Source organism: Rhinolophus hipposideros (genome assembly GCF_964194185.1).
Source record: "Rhinolophus hipposideros genome assembly, chromosome: 20".
NCBI classification, from domain to species: domain Eukaryota; kingdom Metazoa; phylum Chordata; class Mammalia; order Chiroptera; family Rhinolophidae; genus Rhinolophus; species Rhinolophus hipposideros.
Window position 1 is genome coordinate 13,539,637 of NC_138066.1, and position 22,963 is coordinate 13,562,599.

At 38.3% G+C, this 22,963-nt stretch overlaps 1 protein-coding gene across 1 annotated transcript; it reads right to left on the reverse strand.

The window, feature by feature from the left end:
- Positions 1-5,222: 5,222 nt before the first annotated feature.
- Positions 5,223-22,420, reverse strand: ASPA (aspartoacylase). The gene is made up of 6 exons (XM_081028730.1): positions 22,010-22,420; positions 18,773-18,968; positions 17,302-17,395; positions 15,828-15,935; positions 11,682-11,791; positions 5,223-6,736 (listed from the first exon to the last, which is right to left on the reverse strand). The coding sequence occupies exons 1-6, from the start codon at positions 22,243-22,245 to the stop codon at positions 6,539-6,541; spliced, it is 942 nt and encodes a 313-aa protein (XP_080884856.1). The 5' UTR covers positions 22,246-22,420; the 3' UTR covers positions 5,223-6,538.
- Between the last annotated feature and the right edge of the window lie 543 nt (positions 22,421-22,963).

The following is a 22,963-nucleotide window of genomic DNA, read 5'->3' on the forward strand; positions in this document are numbered from 1 at the left end:
TTGAGACTGGATGTTAATAGTATGAACGTGGCCTCAGGGTGGCCAAAGCAAAGACAAAAAGCTTTTCTTTACACACAAAAGTCCACATGGGGCGTGCCAAGCTGGGCCTGTGTAAATCGCTGTAATCTGGGTGAAAGAGCTTGGCCCTTTTCCTTATACTTGCCCTGCAATCGTACATGTCTGCAAGCCAGGACTGCAGCTTCATCTGAAACAGAAATAGCAGCTGCTCTATTTATATGGTCTTAAGTCTCAGAGGTTACTATTCTATGTCAGTATTTCTCATTTCAGGAATTGAACAAAATACCTGGAATGCTCTGGTATTAAATATTTTTGTTAACTGTGAATTTGGAAGCAGAGGACAAGGTGTATGAGAAAGGAACACTTGCCAAAACGTGGGGCTTATGTTTAGATCCTCATCCTCTGATTTTTCTCCCCCTGAAATTTTACAGTCAGTTCTAGGGGCAGAGGTGAAGTGGAGATGGAAGAAATGTCCCAGATTACTGGAGCCTAAACAACCAGAAAAGCCACTCTGCCTCAGTTATCTGGTAAAAGGATTCATATGGGATTTTTAAAGGTGGAATCATGAAGATGTTAACCATGAATTTCAATTTTAAATAGCACAAAAATAAATTTGGCCTTTAGACACTTGGCAATTGGCTACTTAATTTGACTTGAGGCAAAATGAAATGTGCCGGCCAAGCAGTCATGCTGCGCCCGTTTCTCTGCTTTGCGCTGTTCTGTGGACCAGCTTACCTGGGTGGGTAGAAACTTGGCCTTCATGCCCTTGATGGGCTGGGTCAGGGAGAGACGGGATGGGTCAAGGACGCAGCCTGAGAACTGCACACTCCGTAGCAGCCCCTGCACTCTCAGCTGATTCAGGAGCCAACCAGTGCTTTAAGCGGCAGTGGTTTGACCAAGCTGAGGTATGAGCAGGGGTATAGGGACCATGCATGTCCTCTGGAAAAGGGAAGGTTTTTTGGTGGGGGCAGTATTGTCATGGCGGAGCAGATGTGTTCCAGATATGCAGAACTAGTGCCAAAGATCGGAAATTTCAGGGAGAAAGATTTTGGTTTAATTCAGTCCAGCAATTGCTCCAGATATTTCAGATGGTTAAACAGAAGCACGTTAAGCACTTATTAGAGATAGTGTTTAAGATTTCAGTCCGATACACTTTAAGGTTCTTTAAGTCTGGAGATCAGCTTCCTGTATCCGGAGTTACCTGCTCACATCTATCCAGAATACATGTCCTGGTTTGAAGGGCAGCCATTTGGATCTATGGCACGATGCGCTACACTACAGAGCTGGGAATTCCAGATTTGCTTTGAGTCAGCTATGGGGGGATAAAGCCATTTCCATTTTCTGCTTGAACAAAAGCTGGGAGGTTAGGCAAACAGAAGTCAACAACGGGATCTTTGTCTTATCACATGTGTGGAGAGCTGCATTCTGTGCCTCTGGATGGAATTTGTTGGCAGGACCATTTTCTGTACTGGATATTCATCCCCCAGAGGCTTTTAGCCTAGATGGTCTGACTTAGGTAGGTCTATGAAGGCAAAGGGAAGCAATGAGTCAAAGAGCGTCGGTTTAAAAGGACCAGTTCCCTTATTTTACACCTAGTGACTGAAGCTCAAAAAGGAAAGTGGACTTATTCAAAGTCATGCAGGAAGTCATATTAGAGATGTTGAAGCTAGAGTGTTCTAATTCCTGAATTCTGGCATGTATATGTCATATGTATATATCATATATATCATATATGTGTCATATATGATATATATCTTTTAGCACAGTTATTCAGTACATTTGAGTCTGCCTTTGTGGTTGGCATATGTCAAGGGGCTGGGGCTTTTTTGTTCAGATGATTCATGTCCGCAGTCTATATTGTCCCTATGGTCTCTATGATAGGTTTAAAACTCAAGTGTGCACACAGATGTACACAAAACCACACACACACCAGGCCACATTGAATCCATGGGCATACCAGGAGTCCATGATTTACATTTCAGTAATTTAAGGGGAAGGCTTTTTCCAGGGATGGACTCTCCCATGCTCAGGTAATGGTTTTGGCTGGAAATTTTCCTTTAGCTAAACTCTGCCTCTGGAAGAATCCATTTTTCTAGACATTATGTGATGTATCTGTTTGGAACAAAAATGGTGCTTACCTTCCTCCCTGAGATGTGGGAGAAGGTGTCTGAGGTTGTACTGTGAAATCATTAAGCTCTTAGAAGGCCCCTGCCTGATAGAGCCCAGTGTTACTGACGGTCCTTTTCTTCCTCAAGGCCTGGTCAGCTGTGTCCTGTTGCTCTGAGCGGGGCCCAGGCAGATGGCCTGTAATGCCGGCCTATAAGCCATCCTTGATTTCTGCATTGATTTACATGTTTTTACTGTGATCTCGGTCCCAAACACAGAGTTGTCACCTTGTTCTTATCGAATGTGCCTGATCCTTGTAAATTCTAATTTGCATACTTGTTGTTAGTGTTGTATGTATGTGAAACTTTATGTTCATGAAAGAAGTCATAAATAGAGTAAGAACGTTTTAGTGCCATTGAAGAAATGCTTTTATAATTGTTAATAAATATTTATTTTGCCATGTTACGATCGTGTTTTATCCTTGTCTTAGGTATGCCAATATAAAGGCCTACTAGAAATCCTAGAATGTTACTTAACATGAGTGGATAAAGGGAAGGCCACTATTTGGACCTGAAATGTTATTAATTGGTCCTGGCTCAGGGACAGAGCCAGCACACTGAGACATGTCATTTTTGCATGATGTTTACATCTCAAAGTGCATTCACAGCTAGTACCCCAATGGAACTACTGAACAACCCTGGATGCAGTTTGAGTAAATGGAGCCTCAGGGAATTGAATGACATGCCCAAGGAATCACAATCAGAAAATATTAGTGATTCAGGATGTATGACCCACAAGCAGTGCTCTGTCTACTGGAGCTCAAATTATTTTGCATGGGTATAAAACCGTGGCTCCACCTGGAGACCAGAAGTGTAAATCCCTTCATCTACCATACAGGACCTTTGTGAGGAGGCAATGAGGGAATGGATATGAAAGAGCTGATATTATTACCATCATTATTGTCCAACTCATATGTATATGCATTTTTCCACTCTTTTGAGTTATTTCATAAGAATGACAGTTCTCAACTTAAATGCCAAGACACTGCTGTGCCTTGATGGGTTGCAGAACTTGCAAACAACTTATCAATAAGTGATATGTTCCAGTTGTTGAATTATTTGCTTAATTCAAATGATTCTCAGAATAACATTTTTCACTGGCATGTGGCTTCTTGAGTGGCAAGAAATGGGAATTGTACATAATCCACATCCTAGCTCAAATAGGCTTCAGCCTATAATCTAGGAATGGAATGTGTCATCCGTGGGAGCATTCTGGATAGATTGATAGGAAAAGGGTGGAAACCACTCTTACAGAATAAATTCCGGGTGTGGCATGCCTGGATCAATGAGTATGAACAGTTTGATGGCTCTTGATATTGTGAAAAATTACCTTCGAAAAGGTATTTTGCAATTTTTTCAGCCTTTGAGATTGTATGATTCGCATTTATAAAGCTCTTTCATTCATATTGGTTATCTTCATAACACAGTTTCGTAGGTTTGATGAGTATTACTATTTAATAAGTGGGAAAATTAAGACTTGGAGAGAGATGAAATGACAGGTAAAGGTCACAACGCTTTTTCCTGGGCTAAAGATCTAGGTTCTCTGAAGTTTACCAGTAAGTCCTAGTCTAGTAGAATCAGTGGGCTTGTATAACAGAATGGTCTAGCCTAGCCCGAGTCACATTTAAAAATAAGTGTCATCACATTTAAGAATAAGTGTCATCCCAGGAGGTTGGGATATGATTTCCAGAAGAGGGGACAATGTGGGCAAAGATTCCAAGGTAGTCAGGGAGCTTGGTTAGCTGAGGATGGAGAAGTCTGTGTGGTCAAATTGCTGAGAGCAAGGGTGCAAGTGACATGAAACAGGGCTGGAGAGATGGGCGAAGGCCAGGGCACATAGGACTTGTCCTGCTATGGTAATGCTTTGAGATTTCATATCAAGGGTTGGGTTAGGGGAAGACTAAAAGGTTTTTTGCAGAGTGATTACTGAATGTGAACATTTCTCTGTTTTTGTATGGGCTTGTGGTCTTAAAAGGGTATATTTTCTCCCCCCACCTCCATTCTTTGGGACATAGTAACAGCCTGAAGAGTATGGAATGGAATGAATTTCACTTGGGAGATAGGAATACTCAGGAAATGACTGGGAAAGAAGGCAATAAAAAGGCAGGGACATTGGTATACTATGAAGACTTTTCAGTAGAGAAGGAATGTTTGCGCACACTTATTTATTCAGCTAAACTTTACTGGGCATTTATTAGATTGCAAAAAAGACATTGGCAACGTCTTCAGGATGGGATGGAAGCGGGGAGGGGCAAGACAACAACCCAAGAAGGCTTTGTAGAGGAAATGAGAGCTGAGTTACATTTTGAAGGAAAAATAGGAATTAGCTGGAGCGAAATCTGAGTGGGGGAGGGATGGAGGAATAAGGGAGAAAATCTAGGTGGAAGGACCAGTCTGTGTAAGGCATATAGGAATAAAGCAACACAATGTAGACTGGAGCAGAGAGAACCTGAGGGAGATGAGTGTGGAGAGATGATGGGGGAGGGAGGGGTACATCATAAAGGGCCTTTTGTGTTAGGAATTTGAACTTGAATAATTTATTATTCTGTGCTAGGCACTGTGCTAAGTGATTATATGCATTAGCCTACTTATTCTTCACAATGATCTCATGAGAGGGGCACTTTATTATGATCAGCCCCATTTTATAAATGAGAAAACCAAGTCTGTAAACTGTTAGAAATAACCAAAATAGAATAAAACTAAAAGTGGCTAGAGCCACACAGCAATATGTTATAGATTATTTTTAAAAATCCGTCTAATTAGATATTCTGAAGACTATTAAGTATTGAGTCAGAGAAAATTAGACTTGATCAAAATACTATGAAATCTGAAAAAACAGCAGCTTAAATTGCACATTATAAATTTTGTAAGTAACTAAAATTTGAAGGAAGAATAAGGTATTCTTGACAAAATTTACACCTGGGAAAAACTGACCCAGAAAAATTGGACTTGGACATAAAACACAAAGGAACATTCACAGTGGGAGAAGGAAACTTGGTCAAGCTTAGGTACAAAAACTGATTGACAAATTGCATTTTTACCACAGAATTCAAAAGAAAAAGAGTTTATTTCAATGAAAATAATTTTGTTAAAGTACAAAAATAAGTGCTGAAAAAATTAGTGCTTTATAGAACATTGAATATAACTTAATGGAAGAATTAACACATATATATGTATTTCAGATAATGTTATTATGATTTTGGTAAAGACATTTGAAACCATAAACGTGGGTCCCAAATCACGTGACAAAAATGCTCTTTACTTGACCACAGTGACCTAAAGGAGGAGAGCGGGGAGGCTCCTGTAGGGGCTAGAAAGGGGTGGAGGCAGAACTTCAGCCTAAGGCCTTTTGAGGAGAAGAATCATGGGAGCTGAGGGATGTGGGCATTGGACATGGACAAGTTCTGGAAAGAATGCATTTGCATTTGCAGAGACGTGGGTCTAGGTCACATTTCCACTGCTGTCCACTGCTCTCTGCTTCTTCTGTCCTTAGCACCTTTGCTGAGGGCCTAAAGACTTTCTCACATGTTGGTTGGGAATGAGGACAAGTGTGTTCTTTCAAAAGGAGAAGTGACAACTATGAGGACTATGCCCCTTCCAACTTTCCCAAGTTGGGAAGGAACGTTAGCTTCTCCAGGAGCACATGAGACGTCTGGAGGACGCTCCCAGTTTCCTGAGGTCGGCGCAGAACAAGTGACATGCCAGAGCAGCGATGCTTTGTGTGGGTTACTATCTGTCTGTGGGCAAAGGACCATTCAGAGGTTTTGATTCATTTGCAATGTTACCTTTACAATCAGCCCTCATTTCTTGTTCACATTTCATCTTCAAAGGAGCATTTAAAAACCTCCTATGGATATCACAACTCTTGCTAAAGTTTAGAGGCTGGATACTTAATCCATTATCATTCGGTCACATAAGAAAAATTTAAAAGTCGCCAGTCTACCCCATTGGTTTCTAGGAGCATTATACATTACTTGAAAACATACATTGAATTCTGCTCAAGTTAATCACTTTTTGTATATGGTATCTACTTCAATTAAAAAATTTGCATTTAAAGGCTGTTAATTAAGAATGTTAAGCTATCAAAGTATAATGTATAAAAAAGCTATCTAGAAATAAGAGATGCACGTCTTGGAATAAGCTATATACACATTATGATACCTTTAAAATATACTCATTAATTTGTTAATTCATTCAAAGAATTTGCCTGAATGCCTACTATGCGCAAGGCACTGGACCAGGGAGTATGGATCTGAACAAGGCGTACACTGAAGAAGGCACTGTCCCGCCCTTTGGGGGCTTACAAACTGGTAGTTTTTCAAGATACCGTATAACAAGTGACCTGGAAGTGTTTTCTAATGTAAAGAGGAGCGAAGCCTTTTTGCAGTGAGTGTTAGTTTAGTTGTCTTTGCAAAAGCTTCTTTCTTTTCATAATATGCGGCCTCATTTACAAACACCGGGTACACGGTCCAGTCTCCACCTAATGGAATGGTCTCTCCATCAAGAGTTATAAACACGGGATCCCCAGGGTGCAATGGTTTCCAGTCTTGATCCTTTTAGGAAGCAATTAAAAACATAAATTACATTCTGATTTTCTCCTACTTTAAAATTTTTATGTCAGGCTCTATCTAGACAACTAACAAACTATAGTATTGGATTCTTTTAAAAGAGAGACTTGAAAAGGATACATTGAGAAGCACATGAGTGATCTGACTAAACCAAGATTGAGTAGTTAATTTTGGCAGCAGTTTTAAGAGCTCCCCTTTCAATTTTATAACATGTAATTAGAGTTCGCTTCAATACTGAGTATGCCTTGAATGTTGCCAAAGAGATTTGTAATATTAAAAGGCAAAACAAAATATATGTCTCCTTTATTTTATGTTCATTCCACCTCTTGCTAGCTGAAGTTCAATTCTGTTCAGAGATTTAGGAGCTATCCATTAAGAGCCTTCTGTGTGCAAGACAGTTATACTTTGGGAACATAAAAATGAATAACATTGTGCCTGCATATGAGGAGACCAATTCTGATGGGGATTGGTGAGAGAAGGTGGGGTGGCCAGGGAAGAGTCTAAGATGAAGTGGATGTATTTCACATGTGTCCCACATTATGATAACAACTGAGTGATCTGAAAAGTCCCATACCAGGAATTTGGACCTTTGAGCCCTCAACCGCCATGTTGTAAATCCATAGGAAACCTACAGCAGTTTTCCTCAAACTTTGATGTGATTGAAAATCATGTAGGGATTTTGTTAAAATGCAGATTCTGATTCTATGAGTCTGGGGTGGAGGCCTCAGAGTCTGCATTACTAACATTTCCCAGCAGCAGCAGCCCTGGGAGTCTGTTAGAAAAGCAGAATTTCACTCTCCACTGCAGACCTACTAAATCAAGATCTTCATGTTAACAGATCCCCAGAGATTCACATGCTCAACAATAAAGTTTGACAAGCATTGCATTACCACAGTTTCAATAACTTTTTCCATCCCTTTACTTTCAGTTTGTGTGTGTCATTTGATCTGAAGTGAGTCTCTGGTAGGCAGCATATGTACGGGTCTTGTTTTGTTATCAATTCAGCCACTCAATTGGAGCATTTAATCCATTTACATTTTAAGTAATTGTTGACAGATAACGTAGTTATTGCCATATTTTATATCTTCTTCTCCTTCTTCTTCTTCTTCTTCTTCTTCTTTTTTTTTTTTTTTTTTTGGTCTTAAAGAAGTCCCTCTAAGATTCCTTGTAATACTGGTTTGGTGGTGATGAACTTCTTTAGCTTTTTCTTGTCTGGGAAGTTCTTTATCTGTCCTTCCATTCTAAATGATAGCTTTGCTAGGTTGAGTAATATTGGTTGTAGGTCCTTGCTTTCTTGCCAGTCCCTTCTGGCCTGCAAAGTTTCTGTTGAGAAATCAGCTGAAAGTCTCCCTTGTAGGTAACTAACTGCTTTTCTCTTGATGCTTTTAAGATTCTCTCTTTGTCTTTAACCTTTGACATTTTAATTATGTCTTGTTGTGGGCCTGTTTGGATTCGTCTTTTTTGAGACTCTCTGTGCTTCCTGGGCTTGAATATACATTTCCTTTGCCAGGTTAGGGAAGTTTTTCATCATTATTTCTTCAAATAGGTTTTTGATTCCTTGTTCTCTCTCTTCTTCTTCTGGCGCCCCTATGATGTGAATGTTGGTATGACTGATGTTGTCCCAGAGACCCCTTAAACTGTCCTCATTTTCTTGGATTCTGTTTTCTTTTTGTTGTTCCAATTGGATGTTTTCTGCTACCTTATCTTCTAAATAACTGATTTGATCCTCTGCTTCATCTAATCTACTGTTGATTTTCTCTAATGTATTTTTCATTTCCGTTATTGTATTCTTTATTTCTGAGTGGTTCTTTTTTATGTTTTCTATCTTCATTTTTATGTTTCCTGTCTCTTTGTTGAAGTTCTCCCTGAGATCACTGAGCATTCTTATAACCAGTATTTTGAACTTCGCATCTGGTAGATTGCTTGTCTCCATTTTGTTTGGTTCTTTTTCTGGAGCTTTGTTCGGGAGATGTATCCCTATTTTGGCTGCCTCCATGTGTTTGTTTCTACATATTAGGTACAATTGCTATGTCTCTTGGTCTTAGTAGAGTGGCCTTATGTAGTAGGTGTCCTGTGGGGCCCAGTGGCACTGTCTCCCAGTCACCAGAGCTGGGTGCTGCAGGTGTGTCCCTTGTGTGGATTGCGTGTGTCCTGCTGTTGAGCCTTGGTTGCTATTTGCATATCAATGGAAGGGACTGACCCTCAGGCTCATTGGTTGTGAGCACTGGCCCTGACTACAGTGGAGGAACTACTGTGCAGGGGCTGACCCTATGGAGCAGGATTCACTTTAGCAGGGCTCTGGTGCCTGCCCTGTCTGCCCTCTGGGGGTGTTGTCCTTGGTGGCAGCCAGGTGATGCTCCAGCTAAGTTCAAAGCTGGCCACGGGGCATGCCAGCCCCAGGGCCACCTGGGAGGGGACCCACTGCAGGCCAAGTTCAGCTGCAGCCAGTGCCCTGCTTGTGGCCACCTGGCATGAACCACAAAGCAATCCACAGATGGCTGCCACCCACGCTGTGCTTGAGGTGCCTTAAGAGGCCAAGCAGCAAACCAAGGTCAGTTGCTGCTAGTGCTGGGCTTAGGGCTGCTCAACCAGAGGTATGGGAAATGCTGAAGCCAGATGCTGCTTGTTTGGCTTTTGTGAACTTTTGAGAGACTTTAGGAAACTCCGCAGCATGACCCAAGGCAGGCAGTTTGTATGAAAAAGTCACTGGAAGTAGCTTAGGTATTCCTGAAAGTTGGGGTAGGGTGGGGTCTCCAGAAATTACCAGGGCAAGGCAGATGAAAAGTGATAGCCAATCTGAAGGAGATTCAGATACAGTGGCTGCCTGCATCTGCATGCCGGGAAGGGGGAGGGCTCAACAAAGAACCAATGGCTTCTGCTAGTTCCTCGGTCTGGGGAGAAGCTGCCTCTCCATCCCTCATTCTGAAGCCAGGCAACTCAGTTCCTCCCCGTATGTCCCTGGTGCCTTTTGAGCTGCTGCCCTAGTGCTGGAGCTCAGAGCAGGTGAGACCGTCAGTGAGTAAGTCCGAGTGCAGGTCCTTCAAGAGGAGTGCCTGGGACTGCAGCAACCCTCTGTCCCACCCAGCCACAATCTCTGCTAGTTTTCACAGCCAGATTTTGGGAATTTTTCCCCCAAGAACCCTGGGCTGGGAAGCCTAGTGTGGGGCTGGCACTCACTGCTTCTCTGGGTTGGCCTCTGCAGCTGAGATATCCCTCCCAATTTTTAATGGTCACACGTGGGTGTGGGACCAGCACGTTCCATGTTTCTGTCCCTCCTATCAGTCTCAAAGTGGCTTCTTCTGTATGTCCTTAGTTGTAGGGCTTCTGTTCAGCAAGACTTCAGGTGATTCTCTATGATCGTTGTTTTGTAGTTTAGTTGTAATTTTGATGTGGTTGTGAGAGAAGGTAAGCACAGCATTTACCTACTCTGCCATCTTGACCAAAACCCAATGGTTTATGTATTGTTTACTTATTCATGACCTCTTCTCCTTCTGTTAGTATGGAAGCTCCATGAGGGGCTTTGTCTATCTTGATTCTCAGGGCCCAGAACAGGCTTAGGAGTCACTCAGAGATATTTATGAAAATAATTAACCAATCAATCTTTCCTGTAGAGTACTGAGCCTTTCCTTATTATCTATCAAAAACTATCCTTTCTGATTTTTAAGACCTACCACTAACCCTGTTTGTTACTGATCTTATTAATCTCACTTCTCTGCCTCCCCAGGATGATTTTTGTTTACCTCACCTTGAGGAATATAAAACTTAAAAAATCCTGTGTTGTTGCCAGTTATGATATCATTGTCTTGGCCTCTGTGCCTTGTACTTGCTATTTTTGTTACGTATAGTGCTTTCCTCTTTTCTCTCCCCCAATCTTTATCTTTCTTTCCTTTCAAACACTGCCTAAGGCTCCTTCTTTATGTTTCCACCTGGATCCCACTAAAGTACAAAGAAGGATTTGCTCCACTAGTGTGCGTTTGAGGCCAGGCTACTTTATTAACTTGTAAGTCTGGATGACTATTATTAGGGTCATTAAATAGGAGTTTGAACTGGATCAGTAGTTTTCCATCCTGATTACCCAGTCCAAAAGGTCAGATTATCTCAGAGAGGGGTCCTGGCGTCATTCCTTTTCAAAAGGTGACAATGCCTTTTCAAAAGGCTCTCTAGGCAATTTGTAGCCCCAGACTAAATAATTCACCAGGTCTCTTCTACTTCTGAGGTCTCACGGTACTTGTAATGGAAATAGATATTTTAGCTTTTTGGAATCTTTGCTCCTCCTGCTTTTAACTTTGCATTTCCCTGATTCAAACCTCCTACACTCTCCAAGAGTACTTTCTTCCTTCTCCAAACAAGACTGGAGTAGATATCAGGGTTCTGAGAAAAATCAGGGAATGGAAGCAAAAAAGATTCCAAAGAAAGAGATTTTGACATTTTTGCTCTTATTCAGTGGTGGTCACAGGGAGATGGCAGCAATGTGGTCAACTGCAAGGAACATTAGCTCTGGAACTGCCATTGATTTCTATGTGGCTATGGGAAGAATTTAACTTCTGAGCCTGCTTTCTTATGTTAAAATAAATATAATAATTCCTATCCACTGCACTTGGGCAGGGATTTCACCTTCTCTAAGAGGCCTAGTCTGACAACCCCTCCCCACCTCATTATTCTGTTATAGCATCTGGTTATCTTCATTTCTAAATCATACTTTAGACATTAGTATGACATTATGTCTAGACTACAAATTCCACAAGAATATAGACCATCCAGAGCCAGCACAATAAAAATTTATTGACTGAAGTTCTGCGCAACTTACCTACACTGCAGTATGCTTGGGAATACAACAAATGCGTATGTAAAATGCTTCATGAACTGTAAAATTCTACTTAAAAGTGGGGCCTCATTATTTTGAATATTTTAAAGAAACAGCAAATATTACCTGCAGATCAGGGTGGATAATAGCCACAATTTCTCCATTTTCATTCCTGGGATAATCAACTTTTTCCATTATTTTATAGACTTCAATAGTACAAGGAGGAAATTCTTTTCCTATGACAAAAACAATATGTATAAATAGCAACTGAAAGAAAGGAAGTTCATACTTTAAGGGAAGAACAACAACAAAAAGTGAAGATAGAAAATTACATATCGAATGTCAATTAGAATTGAAAAAAAAAAAAGGGAAGACAGACAATAAAGAACAAACACACTATTTCAGTTAAGGATGTTCATAAACAACACTAAAGAAGATGTTCTCAAGTGATTGTTATCAACACACTGCCCCCAACTACACTGAAGGACACAGGAAGAAAACAGAACTTAAAAAGCCGGTGTGAGAGAAAAAGACACTAGGACTGAGAATCAGGACACTTGGGCTTGAATCTCCTAGCTGTGTAATTTTGAGCAAGAGGTTTAACTTCTCGAGGTTCACTTTCTTTACCTGTCAAACGAAGGTTTTGAATCAGCTTATCCTGGAAGGCCCTTCCAGCTCTGATGTTCTATGAGCACATATCTTCAGGAGGACTTCCAGCAAGTTAGGAGACTTCAGCATTGTGCTCCTTCTCTTAACTAAGTACATAAAACACTTGGACAGCTGCTGAGCTGTGAGTCTTGGGATGCAGGCAGTTTGCTAACAGTGGAGTCTAACTTCCAGAGATGCAGCTATATTAAACACCCAAATGCTCAGAAACTTGGAAAAGGAGTAGTTTACATGTATACCAGGCAATCTCTGAGCAAACAGGATGAACTTTCATGCAGTGAAGGGCCCATCGTGTGCTATGTTTGCAACTCAAAGGAAAATCTTCTTTGGCCCTTAGAGTAGAAAATGCAGCCAGGGTTGGAATGTGGACAATTGCGATCACGTCTGTATCAGTTACCTTTTGCTGCCTAACATACTACCCCAGCATTTAGGAGTGTAGAACAATGACCGTTTAATTTAGCTCATGATTCTGTGGGTTTGTTGGGCAGTTTCTCAGGTTTAGGTTGACTTGGGTGATTTCTGATTGGCTTGCTCATGCATTTGTGGTGAGCTGGCAGGTCAGCTGGAGGCTGGATGATCTAAGATGGCCTTACTCTCATGTCTGGCATTTGACTGTCAGCTGTTGCTGCAGGACTATTGGCTAGGGTGTTGGAGTTCTCCACCTCATAGCTTCACATTCTCAAGCAAGATAGGGAGGGTTGATTCACATAATGGAAGTACAGGGTTCCCAGGACAGCAAGAGACCAAGCCCTGATGTGCAAGTCGTTTTCAAGCCTCTTCTGTGGCACAAAACAAGTCACGTGTCCAAGCCAGATTCAGGGAGTGGGGAAATAGACTCCATATCATGATAGAGGGATCTAAAACATCACATTGCAAGGACATGAATTCAAGGAAGGGAAGAATTTGTAGTATTTGTGTAATCTACTATACCTTTCAAGGTAAAGATGGAAACTTATCAGATGTCATCTCTTTAAACCAGAAGGTCCATTGGGAAGAAAGCAAAAAGTGTAGAACATAAGAGTATATTTTTGCTACTTAGAATCTCAGCGTTGGAAGGAGCCTCAAATGCCTAACTTCCTTGATGCTTGAGTATTCTCCATCTCTTTCTGGCCGAATGGTCATCTTACTCAAGCTTGAATAGCCACACATAGTGTGGTCCATTCCATTGTTGATCATCTTTATTTACTAGAAATTTCTGTCTCCAGGTAACTTTGTCTTATTGATTCTATTCTGCCCTCTGAGTCACAGAAAATGTCTAATTGTTTTCCAATATAACACTTCTGAAAATCTAAAATAAAATTGCCCTAAGCCTTCTTTTTGCCATTCTAAGTATTCTTAGTTCCGTCAGTCACTACTCGTATGTGGTCACATCCATGAGGGTATATATGAAGGTACTTTTAAAACCGAAGTTCTGTGTGCATCTTAGGGATTGTTCTTATATCTTCCAAACTCTTCAAAATTCTCAATTCTCACCTTGGCTAATCTCTACTTAATAAATGTTCCTTCTGAAATATGAACTTAGAATTTATTCACAGTTTTTCAAGTGTTGTTTATCTAAGGCAGAAAAGAAACCATAACATCCCTCTTTCTGGGATTTTTTTTTTTTTTTAACGTAAAAGCAAAACTGTGTTCCCGATGTATTTAACCTAAAACATTTGGTTTAGACAATTGTTTAAGATTGTCAGGACTTTTTGAATCCACCTTCTGAACCAGATATTTTCCTGCAGGCTTCCCGCTACCTATCACTTATATAAAAGCATGTCACTTATGTCCTTATCCAAGTTACTAATAATAACTTTGAGTAGCACAGAGCCACGGATGGAACTCTTCCATGCATTTCTAGAGACTTTTCTTGAGGTGGTTACGATCAGCATTCTTTGGTTAATGGTGCCCTTTTCATGTGAGTTAAAAATCCACCAAGCTGGATAGTCTAAATTAATAGTGGTTTAAACATTTTGAATTACAGAATCCTTTGCTTAAATGAAATGTAACATGGAAGAGCAATAAAACAGACAGAAGAACTGGCCTGGTTAAAGCAAGGTGTGGGTGCTATCCTGGAGCTACTGGACCATGACTAGATTCCCCACGCCTATGGCAGGAATCTGTGGACTGTGATTTGAAAACCATGTTTTCCCACTCAGTTTTGTGGTCTTCTACTGGGTGCTCCATGTCTTAACGTATTGTAGTCCCTTTCATACTCTCTGACGGGTTTCTTGTGAATAAGTATGACTTTCCCAATACCAGGCCCATTAGACAGTATAGAACCGGTCCTCAGATAAAGATGGTGAAAACTTGATTTTCAATTTTCCTTTGTAATCAAAAGATTCCCAAGCACAGAAAACATTCCTGAGATCGCAGTATGGTTCATAGTTTAAGGTTAAGGAGTTCTATTTCCCATGGACACTGAACTGTTCACCGGCTTTGTCACTATAATGACCCATTCCTCAACAACAATTTGAATTCAGCCTTTTGGAATAATTATTTACATAAGATGTCTCTTTGATTTTATTTTAATTATAACTTAAAATATTTTTAACTAAACTTTTTTTATAATTAATAAACTTTATTTTTTTGTTGCAGTTTTAGATTTACCAAATAAACGAGCAGATAGTACATAGAGTTTCATATATCTACCACATTAAATTATTTCATAATTAACAAATAATACATGACTATATCATTTTTCTTGAAAATAATCAAAACAAAATTAATCTGGTTTTTCCCTTTCTTCCCCAGTAATTGCTGTTATTGGATTGGTGTGTTTTCTACTAGAACTTTTTCTGTACATTAACATATATATGTATATGTATTCTAGCAAGTATTTATTGTTATAATAATAATTATTATTATTTTGAAGGAAATTGGTATATTGTATGTTTTGGTCTGCAACTTGCTTTCTTTAATTAACAATGTGTTTTGAAGATCTTTCCATGTTAGTTTAACTGTTTACCAACTTATGGATATTCAGGCTGTTTCTATTGTTTTGTTGTCACAAACAATGCTGTGATAACCACCCTTGTATATAACACATTTGGTGTGCGTGTGCTTGTGTTTCTTTGAGATGTGGAATTGCTAGGTCACAGGATTTGTGCATTTTCAAAAGTGGATACTATAAAATTATTCTCTAGCATGTCTTTATCATCCTCTTTTCCTATACCCTTACCAACACTTAATATTATCAGATTTTAATATTTTTCTACTCTAATAAGAGAAAATGGTTTCTCATTTTAATTTGCATTTCACTGTTTACTAACGATGTTGGACATCTTTTCATATGTTAATTGGATATTTGTATCTTAGTATTTCTTTGTATTTTAAAATGGAAATTAATAGGAAAATAAGGACTTTATTTGGGGAGCTTTAATTGGTATCTGCTTTTCTTGAATATGTCTATTCTGGTCATTGAGGAACGGCTGAAGTGAATGAAAATTTTTAAAAGCACTTCATGTTATGAGCATGGCAAATTTGACCTAGGTTACAATTGTTATTTCAATGTTTACTGGTTAAGTCACTTTGTGTGCTCATCACATCTCCCTTTTCTGATATATTTACACACACACACGCCACACATTAACAATTAAGGTAACAACTCCACCTACTACTTACCTTTATTGAAATTATATATAAAATCAAGAGCATGTTTAATTATTTTTCTCATTTGATTCAAAATATCAGCTCTCAGAATCCCTTGAGGCTGGGGACCAACTTCTATACCTAGATACAGAGTGGGAGATAGTCACATATACATAAGTATTAGAATGTATCCTAAAATTGAGCTTGTTCATATATTAAGATCTAGAATCCTATCATTAAAAATTGGTAAAAAGTTAGACCATTTAACATCATGGAAAATATTTGAGACATAATGTTAGGCAAAAAAATAAAGCAGAACGTTTACATGTACAAGTTATATGCATAATGAATACAGACTGGGAAAGAACATGGAAAAAAATCAGAGTTGTCTTACAGTTGCAAGATCTTGGGGTCATTTTTTCCTTTTAATTTCCTTCAATATTGTCAAAACATTTAAAATCATAATATAGTAAAAGAGTAGGCAAATATATACTGCAAAATAAAAAGTTGCCAAACAAATTAGTAGATACTTAAGTATTCTAGCTAACAGCAGCATTGCCCAACAAACAACATAGACCAAGATTGCCCTTTCAAGGTTTGGACATTTTATGCTTTACTTGGTGTCACAGAGAAACAGGATCTCTATCCCTTATTATTCAACATTTGGTTTGTTTCAAATAATTACCTAAACTTGTATATTTAGCTTGCTCCAACTGATCTCTTGATTACACACCAAAAGTATCAATAATTGAATAATCAAGATAACTTTAAATTTGCTTACGTTGTTTGACAACTCATTTTTAAGTTAAATTGTTCTTGGTGAAATTGTCTGAGATCGAACTTAAAAGATTTTAAGTTGTGACAGCAGTTTTAATGATTATAATGTACTCTGCAAACAAGTATGCTAATAGGTCACTCAGGAAAGAGAATGGGATATAGAAAAAAGAGACTTTCCGTCTGAGAGGGTGTGTGAGAGTGCAAGCTTGCATGTTGGAGATTATCAGAAGGTAAAGATGAGTTCACAGTCCAGTAACTGACAGGGCAAACAGGTGAATGGATAACAAACAGTTTCGGGGAGGCTACTGCAAGGTAGGTCTGAGTGAGATGTTGGGAGAAGATTTTCCACGGGTCTTTTTGTTTCTGCACATCTTTTCAGAAAGACACTGATTGCCTTGGTTCCAAATTACTTTTGAAGAATGTTTGTATAGTGAACAGTATTGGAAGATAAGGATGACGTCTTCCTTGGAGCAGGCATGTTTATTGTGCACGATAAAAAATTCAAGTTCCCTCAGCCCATTGTTTCTCTCCTGGAATGCAGAAGGCTGCTCAATGAAACAGGAAATTTGATATAGTTCGAGCCTGCCTGGAGTTAGTTTGCTTATTACTTGACAATTATAAGTCACAGTGATAAGTAAGGTAGCTATAAATACTCCTTAAAAAATCATTTTCTCAGAGTTTTATTTAGGACATATTTTGTTGAGTTGTGACAAGGAGAAATATGACTTACCAACAGGATACTTGGCTATAGAACGAGTGGTTGCATATTTGAGTGAAGGATGCTCAATAAGATAAACATAGCAGGGTAATGGAGCTAAAGAAGTCTGAAAAAAATTAGAAACATCTTTCTTATTATGTCAAGACCATATGCTTTGTTCTTTTTGCTGCTAGGGAGTCAATAATGCTTTCAATATGTTTTACTACATTAATTAAGATTAGTAAGACAGCTTTATGAAACATACCCTAAAATCCAATGTTGTTATTATAGCTTTTAAAAACATGTAAATGAATTACATACGAAATTGAATTATACATAGCTTTCTGGGTAAAATGCACATTAAAATTCTCCAGCATCATGGTCAAAGAATATGAAATAAATTTTCCTCCTGAATGGATTTGGTTATTTTTGTTTTCATCACTGGTTACACTTACTATTTAGCTTAGTATTGCTCTCTTAAAGAATTCTGTTTCTACCCCCATGGTCCAGGTCTCTGCAGAGGCTGGGTAACTCCCCCTACCTCCACTTATTTGAATGAGAATTCAAGACAGGCCTCTCAGTTTTAATAATTGTTAGCCATGCTGCGTCCATGCCTGGCAACTAAAGCATTCAGCTCTCCTTCAAGGTGTAACAAAGAATATGATTTCCTGCCAGAACTACTTTTTTTGTTGTTAAAACAAAACTTTTGTTTTATTGTTAAAAACTCAAAGGAAACAAAAATAATAGTTAATCTTTACCATCTGCTAGGTATCAGGCTAAATGCTTTAAATACTTTACCTCATTTAAGGCTTTGAAAAGCCATGTGGGGTAAATGCTATTATGTCAATTTTGAAAAACGAGGAAAGCAAGGTTTGGGGAGTTGAGTATCTTGTCCACAGTTAGTGAATGAGAAAGTCAGGATTTGAACCCAGGTTCTCCTAGTTACATGGGTGAAACTCTTTCCACTGAATGATCTTAGCTCTCTAGAAGGAACAATATCCATTATACAGAAATAAGCATACAGATCATCATTTGTGTTTTTGCTTGGTTGTTATTTTCTGGCAAATTTTTCTCTAGCTATAGGCACTGGATTGCTGAATTTTTCATCTTGTAGATTTCTGGCCTTAAAATGATTAGTTCTATGAAGTACTGAAAAATCAGCTGTCTATTGGGATGTCTGAATCGAATGGAGAGAAGGGCAGGACTAAAGAGAGCCAATCTTTTCATCATTGTTCTTTAGTAAACATTAAATGACTATTTCTTAGGCTTCCTAAAACTGTAATTGAACTACTTCAACCCCACCATTTTAAATTTTGGTATTAATTTACTCATTTCTTCTCCGTTTTCTCCTACCTGTCACCACTGCCTCTTTTCTGGTGCTCTTCTCACTTCCCCATCTCTCTTGGACCCTCCCTCCTGACCCTTTTCTGGTTGTTTTACATCTATAATTGACTTAAAAGTACAGGTCTTATGCTAACTTATAAATTAATAACATTGACATTACCTGAATATAATGAAACATCTGAATTAAAAAGTCATTCCTGGAATCTTCAAGAATAAGAGTACACCCCATATTAGAAGTAGTGTTGTGAAGGTCAAAAATAATGTCACAGGAATCTTCACTATCTTTTGGGCCAAATAAATGATTTATTTCTTGAGCCCTTCTCACTTCATATGGCAAATCCTCTGACATTTTTTTGCTGTTATTAGCAGAAAGAAAAAGATTAACAACATCTGTGGGTAAGATTACATAAACATACAGTAAGAACACAGTACAGAAGGAACCAGTTGCCAAACCTTTAATATGAAAAATCTGTGAGTGAAGTGGAAACTTATTTGAAAACTTTACAAATTAAAAATTACATTTCTTTTCCTCCACTTGATTCTATGTGATGTTACATTGGTGTGCTTGCAAATGACAGTTCATTTATGTGACTGGCTAAAGGAAGGACATTTCAAACAGAATTTACCATTTGACTTCAACCTCGAACAAAACTAATCCATTAGTTTAATCAACAGTTTCTTAGTAGGTATGTGCACTAGGCTATTATGGGGCTAGACAGTCAAATGAACCAATTTTTTTTTTTGCCCTCTAGCTAATGCTAGTGCATAAAATAGTCAAACTTAGATAATGCTCACTTATCCAATTAGGGATTCTTAACTGAGATTCCAGGAACCACTAGTGTTCCAGTGGTCCAGGGACAAGTTTTACAGACAAGTCTGTAAACCCAGAGAAAAGAGAAATTTTTTTTCAGGTATATGCATATATATATATATATATATATATATATATATATACATATATATATATATACACACACACACATACATACATATATATATATATTTTTTTTTTCTGGATAAGGGTTAATAATTTTTATTGAATTCTCAAACAAGCCTCTACCTGTCCCCTTCCCCACTCCAACAATGGTTAGGATGCATTTTTTTCTATACATGATGATGCTTTAAATTTATTTTTTATCATTACACCTCTATAATTCCATCTATGTATTTCTATTTCCTGACTATTTTTGCTAGTATCTTCAAAGGACCTACAGTTTGCACCTGGGTAATTTCTGCCAGGAATGCAATCAAGAAGGTGGAGCAGCCATCTTTTTGACTAGGAAGCAAAAACTATGAGGACATAAGCTGCATGCTAAGGATGGTGCAGTGGGGAGAGAGAAGGAATCTGTGGCATTGATGACATTATTGAACCTACTCTTTGTGAAAAAGAAACCCTTATTTGTTTAAGCCACTGTTTTCAGTTTCTATTATATGCAATCATAGTTCCTAATTGATCCATATGTCTTTTAAAAGTTAATTCATGAAACAACTCCATGAGGTCCTCCCATCCCCATCTGATTTGCTTCTAATTCTCCCTCATGTGAGGAAACCACTAGACACCCAGTTGCTCAGAGTCAATGCTTGCAGTCTTAAATGATAATGGACGCTTTGAGTTCGCATGCCTGGAGTCCAGATCCCAAAAAAGAGTCCCAAGAGTGAAGCTGAAAAAATAGTCAGGGGCAAGATCCTAAAGGGCACATCAACAATACTAAGTTACTTAAGTCTATTCCCGATAGGCGATTTTTGCAGAATTTTCAGCAGGGGAGATACACGGTAAGATTTCCATGTTAGGATGATCCCTATAGTTGCTACCATACAGAGAATCGATGGCAGGAATGATTGGAGTAAGGCTGGAGGCAGAAATATTCTTTAGGGGGCTACTCCAACTGTTCACAGAAGAAACAAACTTAGGTAGTGAAAATGGAGAGGAAGATTGAATTTGCAAAATACTTGCAATTGTTCAATACTTGAATACTTGGGAAGACTAGTGACCCACTAGACGTGGGACATGAGGAACAAGGAAGGTTCTAAGATGATTTTCATAGGAGATTTGGTCGGTAACAGTGCTATCAATGAGAGGGGAATACAGGAAAAGGAGCTAATTTGGGACAGTGACAGGAGAAGGTAATTAATCTTATAAGTTTCCATTAACCACCCTGAGAGAGAACTGTTTAGCCTCTGAATAGTGTTAAATGTAAGAAATAGAACATGAATTTAATTTAAAAGACTGCTGTCATTAAAATGCATACTATTGAGTGGTCATAATAGGAAAACTCATCCTAATCCATTTCAGAGTTGTTTGGACGTTAACATGTCAATGAAAAGAGTTTTTCTTCAACAAGTTCTTACTTGTAATATGAGTTAATTGCCATTTGAGGTGAATAGACAAACTTTAATTGTGTTGACATACCTCAGTCATGAAGATAAAGCATTTCTGCAATTAAAATGTATGCTAGCAAAACTATGATTTGATATACAATGTGTATAAAAGCCCTGGAAAAAAATCTATTCCATCAAGTGAGGCATATTTGTACTAAAAGTAGTAGCCATCTTTTGATCTGTGGTGAGCTTAAATTTAAGTAACTTTCTAAACTCAAATTAGAGTTTATTAGAAAATGAGTACATAAAACAGTGCTGTTAGTTGTTCCTGTCCCCGTCTTAAATCTTAGCTACTAGTCTGCCAACTCCTTGAGGGTAGCAATCTTTTTTGTACATAGCGTTGTACTCCCACAGTGCCTCATGAAGAACAGGTGTTTAACAATATTTTTAGGTAAATGAAAGAAAGAACTGGTATAAAGAAAATACTTAGAGGCCTATATACCAATAGTAGTAACTATAATGATGTAAACAGAGACAAAAATAATTCATAAGAACATACTTAGAGTGTTATGGTTGCATACTTTCATTAAATGAATATTAATCAAAACATTACACTTTCCTTAACTAGAACTTTATGCCCTACCATAAACATTGTTGCATAAAAACATAGTAGTGAATCACCCAGAAAGCTAAAAAAAATGTACCCAAGTACAGTGGCCAAACACTAATGCAAAAGACTGTTAAATTTATTTCTTTAGAGATATGATTAAAAATAAAAACCTTTGTTATTTATTGTCTCAGTCTGTATAGAATACATTTAAGAAGAAAATCAGTTAAGAATAGTTCGATGCTTAAAAAGGTTTATAAAAGAGCACATGAATGCCCAAATTAGAGAACTGAGTGATTCATAATGGAATGTGATTAAAAATGAAAGTGATCTCATTCACAACAGCGACTATATGCATGGACATAAATAACATGTACATTTACATATACATGTTCTCTCCCACACATACTACTTTACACACACACACACACACACACACACACACACACACACCACAAAATATAGTCTTACCCAAGATTTTCAGGGTCAAAAACTCGATTCAGGTCACAGTCAATATATCTGGTACAGTTCTTCACTGCTCTTGGGTTGGTGATAAATGGTTTCACCTCAATCCCTGTTCTCTGAATCTCAGCGCCGTTCTCTAGCCAGTGCTTAACTAGAAATACTCCTGTTAGCTCATTGCCATGAGTTCCTCCAAAGATAGCAACCTTTTTTATAGGATCTTCAAAAACGTGACAAGAAGTCATTTTATCTAGTAGTTTTATCTGAAGACTGCAATTCAGAAGAGAGGAGACTGAAGAAAGCTTAATTTCTTAAGAAAAATTTAGAAATTTAAGTGTAAATGAAACTTTAACCAAAGTACAAAGTGCAGAGTTCTTTTGAGTGGAGTATATTTTAATTTTCTCTTACAAGTTCTGAGCCCTGTTTATTATAGGAGCACTCCCTTCTTTAGCCCTGCCCTTTACCATATTTGGATTAAAATATGCAGAGATCAACTAGAGTTACAGCTGTTTACTTAACTTCTAACTCCCTCAAATGGTTGGTAGATCTAAATGCAATAATAAATTAGCAGCTCATACTAATATAAAAATTGTTTTCTCTTCAGCTGGATGTCATCTAATGGTGCTTTCATGACTATTTGTAGCAATAAAAAACAGTTTATACTTTTTTAATCCTCAAAAATAAAAAACAAAGTGGCTCATAATATGCATGTTATTCAATATTTATATTTCCAGAGAAGAAAAACATTTCTTCTCTGAAATAAGTTCAGGTACTTTTCACCATCTTAGGGCATTTGAATTTCATCTCTATAAACAGCCAAAGGCAGAGCCTCAGAGACCTCCTCTGGAATGGCATCCTTTCTTTCAGAACGCTGTTTTGTTTTGTTTTTGTTATCAGAGACACAAGAACCAAATGAATGATCACTGGGACTTAGAAAGTTCTTTGAAATATGCTTCAATTTCT

What these genes read in the sequence shown, in the direction of transcription:
- ASPA (XM_081028730.1), bottom strand. Translation starts at nt 22,245, where the DNA reads ATGACTTCTTGTCACGTTTTTGAAGATCCTATAAAAAAGGTTGCTATC. An exon ending in AGATGTTTCATTATATTCAG is followed by an intron (nt 17,396 to 18,772) that starts GTAATGTCAATG and finishes AATTTTTTTCAG; the next exon opens with ACTTCTTTAGCTCCATTACC. An exon ending in TTATCCACCCTGATCTGCAG is followed by an intron (nt 6,737 to 11,681) that starts GTAATATTTGCT and finishes GCTTCCTAAAAG; the next exon opens with GATCAAGACTGGAAACCATT.